The 9566-nt window shown below is 39.7% G+C and overlaps 1 protein-coding gene across 2 annotated transcripts in view; it reads right to left on the bottom strand.

Moving 5' to 3' along the window:
• The window catches only part of SAAL1 (serum amyloid A like 1), a 28051-nt gene that overhangs the window by 6221 nt on the left and 12264 nt on the right, over positions 1-9566 (bottom strand). Inside the window, exons 8-11 of one of the 2 annotated variants that reach the window (XR_015142016.1) lie at positions 7621-7703; positions 7344-7527; positions 2155-2351; positions 368-460 (exon numbers count right to left, since the gene is read on the bottom strand). Coding sequence is in view for 1 of the 2 variants with exons in the window: in XM_086339741.1 (XP_086195867.1) it covers positions 368-460; positions 2155-2351; positions 7344-7532; positions 7621-7703 (562 nt within the window). In the remaining variant the exon portion in view is untranslated. Of the gene's footprint in view, positions 1-367; positions 461-2154; positions 2352-7343; positions 7533-7620; positions 7704-9566 lie in introns of both variants that reach the window. The other variant, XM_086339741.1, reaches the window with a different exon arrangement.

Genomic DNA, 9566 nt, shown 5'->3' with positions numbered 1-9566 from the left:
CAGGAGTTGGTGATGCACAGGGAGGCCTGGCGTGCTGTGATTCATGGGGTCGCAAAGAGTCAGACACGACTGAGCGACTGATCTGATCTGATAAAAACCTATTGACTATACCTAAGAATCTTATTTTTAATTAGTATATATGCTACAACAGAAAAGGATACTATAAATTCAGTGTTGATTCCTTTGTTACTCAGGCTAGTGCCATGAATTATCCAGCAGTCATCTATCCGACAAAGGCACTGAGTCATGTGTAGTATATGCACTACCTTTTTTCACAAAGGCCTCAGAGATCAAGTGCTTATTACTTAAAACATTTTACAGAGTAATCCCCTGAAACTCGGCCACCTATACATTTACTTATACTCACCACAGGGCTATAGAAAGGAAGAAGATTTTCAAATGCACAGGAACACTTCTGTTTGCTTAACTGGCCCTCCTTTAGTCCCTGAGTTATAGTCTCCTAAAACAAATAAACAAAAAGATCTGTTATCAAAAAACCAAAAATTTCTAAAGCCACATCTGGCGAATAAACACAAGTCAGTTTATCCAGTTCCCCACTGATCCTATAGGCACTTTAAATGTTCCAAACTGAACCCGCCATCATCCCTCCTGGTCTAACCCAAACATGTGCTCCACTGAAGGCACCACCACCCACCAGGCCTGCTGCACAAACCAAAAATGTAGGGGAGCGCCAAGACGTCCTCCTCTGCGGCCAGTCCCTCCAGCTAAGGGTTTAGTTCTACTCTACTAAATCTCTCCATCTCACCCCTGCTCTCCATCCACTCTTCCACTGCCTAAGCTCTCACTCTTTCTCCTTGAAGATTACCAGCCACAAGAGCCTGTTGGTTGGTCTCCTGTCTTGCAGCTTCAACTCATTCTAATCCTCTACTACTTCTGGAGTAACCTTTCTAAACAGGTCATATCACTTGATGCTTAAAAAAAAAACTCTAGTAGTTCCCCAGTTTCCTCAAGATTAAGTCCAAATTTCATTAAGTATGGCATATCAGAATTTTCAAGACATATCCCTGGTTTATTCTCAGCCCACTTTCTTCCTATATTCTTATCACATAAAAATTAAGTAACACCTACATCCCTCCCTCCAAAAAAACAAAATCAACAACAAACAATGGGAAAAATACTTGTAACAAATATGCAAAAGATATAGAATTACCCAAGGAGTTCATACAAAAATCAAGATGGATAAGTTTATAAAGCAGGAAACACAAATAATATACAAATATATGGAAAGATATTCAATCTAATAATAAAAAATTATTAAGGCTTTGGTTTTTCCAGTGGTCATGTATGGATGTGAGAGTTGGACTGTGAAGAAGGCTGAGCACTGAAGAATTGATGCTTTTGAACTGTGGTGTTGGAGAAGACTCTTGAGAGTCCCTTGGACTGCAAGGAGATCCAACCAGTCCATTCTGAAGGAGATCAGCCCTGGGATTTCTTTGGAAGGAATGATGCTGAAGCTGAAACTCCAGTACTTTGGCCACCTCATGCGAAGGGTTGACTCATTGGAAAAGACCCTGATGCTGGGAGGGATTGGGGCCAGGAGGAAGAGGGGATGACAGAGGATGAGATGGCTGGATGACATTACTGACTCGACGGACGTGAGTTTGAGTGAACTCCGGGAGATGGTGATGGACAGGGAGGCCTGGCGTGCTGCTATTCATGGGGTGGCAAAAGAGTCAGACACGACTGAGCGACTGAACTGAACTGAGAAAGAATATGCTCAAAGAAAGAATATGCTAACAATCCTGCACATATTCAGGAAGAATACTTCTTAAGACAAGTTCACAGTAAATTTTGAAAACCGAGTTTTTGGCAAATTGAGTATTAAACAAACTGGTTCTCAGTGAAAAGTTTTTCAGTGTATTGATGTAGAGTCAGGAAAAGTGCTTATAATGTTAAGTGAAAAGAACGGCCTCCAAAAATTGTATAACTGGTGAGAAGTATATGAAAAGCACATAAATAAATACACCAATTTACATCAGCTGTTAGTTTGAGTATAAACTTATGTTTTTTCTTTCTCTATTTCCCCAAATTTATGTAAAATTAAAAAATAAAAACACTAACAATAAAATTTGAGAGCAGAAAGCAATCCATACTTTCTTTTCCTGAAGAAAACATTTTATACTTTTCTCTTACCTTTGTTAACACTTGGAAAATATTAGAAAGAAATTCACATGAAATATCCTTCAAGATTTTCAAGTGGAAATCCTCTTGGGTTAAATCAGACTTTTTAGTTTCTTCTGTGTTAGACTCCACTGAGTTCTCTGGTTTCTTCTGACAATGTTCCATATTTTGTAAGACACGAATCAGGCTGTCTATTAGAGGAAGATCCACTGTACAAACAAATCAAGGGGCAAGGAATCAGCCAGTTAAATTTGGTTACCATTCATTCATTCCTGCACATGTACTGAACACCTACAAATACGAGACACCATGGTATTTTAGGTACTGTAGATATGGCGGTAAACAAGATTGTCAAGGCCTCAGACATCAAGAGGTTTACGTTTTTATACTCTCAAATAAGCAAATGAATAAAACAGATTGAGAAAGAAACCCAAAATGATGAAAAAGAACAGATATCAAAAAATATAATTCAGGAACTGCCTACCCCCCCACATTTAAGTTTGTAGTTTGAAAATACCAGGGAAATGGATAAAAAATAGTCAACATGGAGATATATGCTTTAAGTTATTAGATTTTTAAGGATTTTTTTAAAAATGGGGGGCATTATAATTGTATTTTGAGACAGTTATAAAGGAAATGGATAAAAAATAGTCAACGTGGAGATACATGCTTTATTAGATTTTAAGGATTTTTTTAAAAATGAGGGGCATTATAACTGTATTTTGAGAGTTATAAAGTTATTAACCTTACTAAATCTCAGATATACTCACAAAACAAAGTTAATAAATCATATACTGAAGTATTTCAATATAAATGTACATAATGAAAAATATGACAATATGCAGATCAAACATAACTATCAACACATTTAAATGGTTTAACTCATTTACTGAGAAGAAATCAACACATCTAAAGCAAAGTATTCAGAAAGGTTGAAAAAAATAATATAGACAAAGGTATTAGAGGCAAATGCAAACAAACAAAAGGAAAACAGGGGATATGAACTTTATATCTGATTTAAAAGGATTTAAGCAAAAAAAATAAGTATTATGGGAAACAAAGATGGGCAATTTATAATGAATGTCTATATACTGAACAATATGCCATCAACATTCATTAAACTACAAATAATGAAAAGAAAAGGACAAACATATTGGCAGTAAAAGATATTAATTTTCCCTCTTTTCATAGCAAATCAAGTCAAAAGAAGTAACTAAGGTTTATGGAAGACCTAATAAGCATAACAGCTGACAACTCCAACATTTACAGTCCAGCTCAGGCCTTTCTTCTCCACTCCAGACTCAAGACTGTCAGCTCAACTGCTCCAGCTGGACATGGAGTCGACATCTCAACCTTACCAGGTTTAAAAACCAGTCTTTTCTACCTTGCTGCTGCTGCTGCTAAGTCAGTCACTTCAGTCGTGCCTGACGCTGTGAGACCCCATAGACGGCAGCCCACCAGGCTCCCCCGACCCTGGGATTCTCCAGGCAAGAACACTGGAGTGGGCTGCCATTTCCTTCTCCAATGCATGAAAGTGAAAAGTGAAAGTGAAGTCGCTCAGTCGTGTCCGACCCTCAGCGACCCTATGGACTGCAGCCTTCCAGGCTCCTCCGTCCATGGGATTTTCCAGGCAAGAGTACTGGAGTGGGGTGCCATGTCTACCTTAGTAAATGGCAATTTTTTTACACAAAAATGCCAGACAGAGCTTGACTTTTCTCATGCTTCTCATTCTACGAGTTGGCAAATCTTGTTGGCACTATTTAAAAATGATCAGAATCTGACTATTTTTCCCCACCACCTCCCCATTACCACCTCAATCAAGTTATACCATCTCTTGCCTCAAGTTCACAGCAGCCTCCTAACTAGTCTCCCTTTTGCCCCCACAGAAAGCCTGTTAAAGTCTGCTCACGTCTGTCCATTCTCTGCTTAAAACTCCCACAGTTCCCTAACTCATTCAGAGCAAAAGGCAAAATCAGGCCCTCCCCACCCAACCCCCATTATCTCTCTGGCCCCAGGTGCTATTTCTCTTTCTCATGTGGTCATCACCCCAAGCGTATACAGCTTCACTGCTCTTCTTCAAATATACCAGGCATACTTCTAATTTGGGGCTTTTACACTTGCTGTTGTCTGGAATGCTTTCTGCCCAAGTATTCACATGACTCACTTCATTACCTCTCTCACATTTGTACTTGATGTCATCTCCTCAGTCACATAACTTATCCATAAATGCAAAAAAGACACTTGAAAAAGAACAAAGCTACTGGAGGTGATGGAATTCCAGTTGAGCTCTTTCAAATCCTGAAAGATGATGCTGTTAAAGTGCTGCACTCAATATGCCAGCAAATCTGGAAAACTCACCAGTGGCCACAGGACTGGAAAAGGTCAGTTTTCATTCCAATCCCAAAGAAAGGCAATGCCAAAGAATGCTCGAACTACCACACAATTGCACTCATCTCACACACTAATAAAGTAATGCTCAAAATTCTCCAAGCTAGGCTTCAGCAACATGTGAACCATGAACTTCCAGATGTTCAAGCTGGTTTTAGAAAAGGCAGAGGAACCAGAAATCAAATTGCCAACATCCGCTGGATCATGGAAAAAGGAAGAGAGTTCCAGAAAAACATCTATTTCTGCTTTATTGACTATGCCAAAGCCTTTGACTGTGTGGATCACAATCAACTGTGGAAAATTCTGAAAGAGATGGGAATATCAGACCGCCTGACCTGCCTCTTGAGAAATCTGTATGCAGGTCAGGAAGCAACAGTTAGAACTGGACATGGAACAACAGACTGGTTCCAAATAGGAAAAGGAGTACGTCAAGGCTGTATATTGTCACCCTGCTTATTGAACTTATATGCAGAGTACATCATGAGAAACGCTGGACTGGAAGAAGCACAAGCTGGAATCAAGATTGCCGGGAGAAATATCAATCACCTCAGATATGCAGATGACACCACCCTTATGGCAGAAAGTGAAGAGGAACTAAAAACCCTCTTGATGAAAGTGAAAGTGGAGAGTGAAAAAGTTGGCTTAAAGCTCAACATTCAGAAAACGAAGATCATGGCATCTGGTCCCATCATTTCATGGGAAATAGATGGGGAAACAGTGGAAACAGTGTCAGACTTTATTTTTCTGGGCTCCAAAATCACTGCAGATGGTGAATGCAGCCATGAAATTAAAAGACGCTTACTCCTTGGAAGGAAGGTTATGACCAACCTAGATAGCATATTCAAAAGCAGAGACATTACTTTGCCAACAAAGGTCCGTCTAGTTAAGGCTATGGTTTTTCCTGTGGTCATGTATGGATGTGAGAGTTGGACAGTGAAGAAAGCTGAGCGCCAAAGAATTAATGCTTTTGAACTGTGGTGTTGGAGAAGACTCTTGAGAGTCCCTTGGACTGCAAGGAGATCCAACCAGTCCATCCTAAAGGAGATCAGTCCTGGGTGTTCATCGGAAGGACTGATGTTGAAGCTGAAACTCCAATACTTTGGCCACCTCATGTGAAGAGTTGACTCATTGGAAAAGACCCTAATGATGGGAAGGATTGGGGGCAGGAGGAGAAGGGGACGACAGAGGATGAGATGGCTGGATGGCATCACCGACTCGATGGACATGGGTTTGGGTAGACTCCGGGAGTTGGTGATGGACAGGGAGGGCTGGGGGCTGCAATTCATGGGGTCACAAAGAGTCGGACACAACTGAGTGACTGAACTGAACTGAACCGAACTGAATAAAATAGAAATAGATTAGTATCTCCTCAAATGGTACAACATAAATAGCTTAAGCCTAAAACAGCATCATGATTAATGAAGCTCTAGAATCATGGCGGATTAAAGTGAGGAAAAAGGTAAAGATCACCATTATTACATAACCCCAGAGGTACAAGGCAATCCATTAAATAATAAAGAGGCAGAAAAGTGAAAAAACATATCTAGGTTAAACTAAAAGGAGTGTCAGGTAAAGTCCAAAATTACCACTGGAACAACCACTAAAAACAGTAAGAGAATTCAGCAAGAGAAGGAAATGGCAACGCACTCCAGTATTCTTGCCTGAGATATCCCAAGAACAGAGAAGCCTGGCGGGCTACAGTCCATGAGTTCACAAACAGCTGACATGACTTAGTGACTAAGCAACAGACGCAAAATTAATACATAGAAACCCAACACACACATACACACAGAAGTTGCTCAGTCGTGTCCAACTCTTTGCGACCCCACGGATTGTAGCCCACCAGGCTCCTCGGTCTGTGGGATTTTCCAGGCATGAATACTGGAGTGGGTTGCTGTTTCCTTCTCCAAGAAACCCAACAGTCCTCATATTTTCCAACAGTAATCAGTGGAAGATACCACAGACAATAGCAACACACAAAATATTCACAAATAAACCTAATAAGAAATATGAAGATCTGTATGAAAAAAATCATAAAACATTACTGAGAGACATAAGACTTAAACAAATGGAAAAGCACATGTTCTCAGATAGTCTATAAATTTAACATCTCAATCAAAAAAGTCAAGAAGACGTTTGGTTCTGTTTTGTTTGGAACTTGTCAATCTAATTCAGTGTTTAAAAAAAAGAATAATAGTCAAAAACATACTGAAATATTAGAATGAAGGAGGACTAGCCCTACTAGGTATCAAAACATAAAGTCTTAATAATTAAAACAGTATTGCTATGGATACATGAATAGAGCAACAGAAATGAATCAAGTACATATGGCAATATAAAACGCAGGAACAGTGAACTTTCAAATCCGTGTGGGTAAACTGGTCTATTCACTCAGCAATGCTGAGGCAGCTGGGCAGCCATCTGGAAAAAACGTGAAACCACATCTCACATGTAACAGCAGAATAATTCTAGATGGGTCATGGATTTAATTGTATTAGTCATAAAAAATTATTCTGTGAAAGACCATGTGTTTGCAGAGGAAAATATTCATTTTTACTTCTCAATGAAAAAAGCTGCCTAAAAAACAAGAAAAAAAAAAGTATGGATGTGAGTGTATAGTAGTTATCTCTGAATGGTCAGATTACAAGCACTAGATTTCCTTTTATAAATTTAAAATTTTTTTGTACTGAGCATGTGGTATTTTTTTATTCAAGGGACTAAAAGCACCAAAAAAATGGAAGAAAGGAATAAAAGGAACAACAAACACATCTGATGAACCAGAATTTAACTTAGTGAGCTAAAATTATACTTGCCTTTTCCTATCTTTAGGTACTCTTGTTCAGTCTGTGAAGCGTAGATGGCAGACAACACTGAGAAAACAGAGGCCAGCACTGTTTTCTGTTCCTGCAGTATGATGGGCGGATCATCAGACTGGCAGAATTCGTGGCACACCAGGTCAAAAAGTAAATTCCAAGTGTCTTTCCCAGTATCTGGACACTGTACTTGATAAAGATGATGAAGAAAGTAACAATTAAAAAACAGAAAACAATTAAACGAATACCTATTGTGCTCCCCCATTCAACATCTTACCAATTGCTTGAATTCCATCGTCTACTGTGGTGAGCAGCTGTAAGATATGCATGTAAACATCAAGCCCTTCTGGATTTTCAGAGCTAAATACAAAAAGCAAAAGCATTAAATCAACTCTCAGTCTGTGGAATTGTGACCATTCATTTATTCAGTAAATATTTATCATGGTACTAGGCACTGCCCTACATGCTAAGGATAAAAAAGGGAACAGGACAAAGTCCTTACATTCTAATGGAGGAAACAGTCAAAAAACAAATATTATGTAGTACAATCAACACACACTGGGCAAGAAGTAAAAATTCGATTTGACCTTGGCCCATGAAAGTAACAATGCAGAAACCTACCAGGTGACAGATACTTCACCATGCTGGTTTACTTGAATCATCAGACAAAAAGTGACTGAGACTTCTACAGAATGAACTGTAAGGCCCACTGCACCCAGCACTGACAATAACGATGTTCTTAAAACTTCATAGGATCATCTTACCAGCCGAGCTGAGAACACTAAAACCTGGTAAGTATAATTTTTGTGATAAACAGTCTGGATTCCTAAACTCACAGGCTTAGTTCTTCAACCACACAATTAAGTGAAAAGATAGTGAACAACTAAAAGATGGTTCATAAGTACCTACAGCTTGCAGGCACTATGTTAGAGGCTGGGAAAACAGATACATACACGACACCCTTACCTTCATGAAATTTACTGTCTAAAAGCAAAGACGATAATTACAGGGATAATAAATAACAGTAAAGTGATATGAATGTAACACTAGAAGATATCCAAGTAGCAGACTTAATTTAGTTTGGAGAGTCAGGGAATGTATCCTAAGAGAAACAGTTCGCCCTGAAAGGGGCAAAGAAATGTTGGAGGCAGAGACAACATGGTGTGCAATGGCTTGGAGTCACAATGGTTTGGTTCAGTTGAAGGAAATTTCCTATAGCTGAAACAGAGGACAGGAATAAGGATGGAGAAGCACTGTATAGGGCCTTTTAAGCCAGAAAAATCTGGACCTCATTCAAAGGAAGGCAACTGAAGAGTCTAAAGCATCAAAGTGAGATGATTAGTGTATGTTCTAAAAAGACAGCTCTATAGTCTCGGCCTGGAAAAGCGAGCCTTGAGGCTGGGAACTCAGGTTAAGAGAATGGTGCAGCTGTCCAGCTGTGCAACTGTCCATTGTAGCCTGGCAGGGGCACAAAGTTCCAGAAAAGTCAGGAAAAGACACTTCCCTGGTGGTCCAGTAGTTAAGAATTTGCCTTGCAATGTGGAAGATGCAGGTTCAATCCCCAGGCGGTTCAATGCCCACATGCCAAGGGGCAACTAAGCCTGGTGCACCGCAACGAGTGAGTCTGTGTGGCGCAAACAAAGATCCTGCATGCCACAACTAAGGCCTGCTGAAGCCAAATAAATAAGTGTTTTTAAAAAGTTAGGAACAAGGCTTGGAGGTTGACTGGCCATGGGAAAGGGGTGGGAGAGGGAAATGTCAGTAATGGCTTCCACATTTCTCCCACATTATCCAAATGGAATAATGATTACCTCATTTATTGAGATTGAGAATACTGAAGAAGCAGGTCTGGGGGGAAATGATGAGTTTTATGCTCACCTGGATAAAGGACATAAAATTTAAAGGTTTTATTGTCGATTATTTGGAATTCCCTGGCAGTCCAGTTGTTAAAACTCTGCACTGTCACTGCTGAAGGCCCAGGTTCAATTCCTGGTCAGGGAACTAAGATCCTACAAGCCACAGGGAGTAGCCAAAAAAAAGTAGGGCATAAAGCATTAACAGTGAGTTGACCAGCAGGCAGATCAATTTATAAATTAATTTTCTAGTGACTAGCAAAAAACAGTTTCAGTGATCTACAAGATCTAGTAATCACTCTTAGGAAGATACCAGAGCCCAAAAGGCAGTCACTTATCCGAGACTGGCACATATATGGAAGGAGCAAGA

The sequence above is a fragment of the Bos grunniens genome, chromosome 15 (genome assembly GCF_055505025.1).
Source record: "Bos grunniens cultivar Pamir isolate PY7600 chromosome 15, Bosgru_T2T1.0, whole genome shotgun sequence".
In the NCBI taxonomy this organism is placed as follows: Eukaryota; Metazoa; Chordata; class Mammalia; order Artiodactyla; family Bovidae; genus Bos; species Bos grunniens.
The sequence above is the reverse complement of the archived record's forward strand: the minus strand, read 5'-3'. Positions and strand labels throughout refer to the sequence as shown.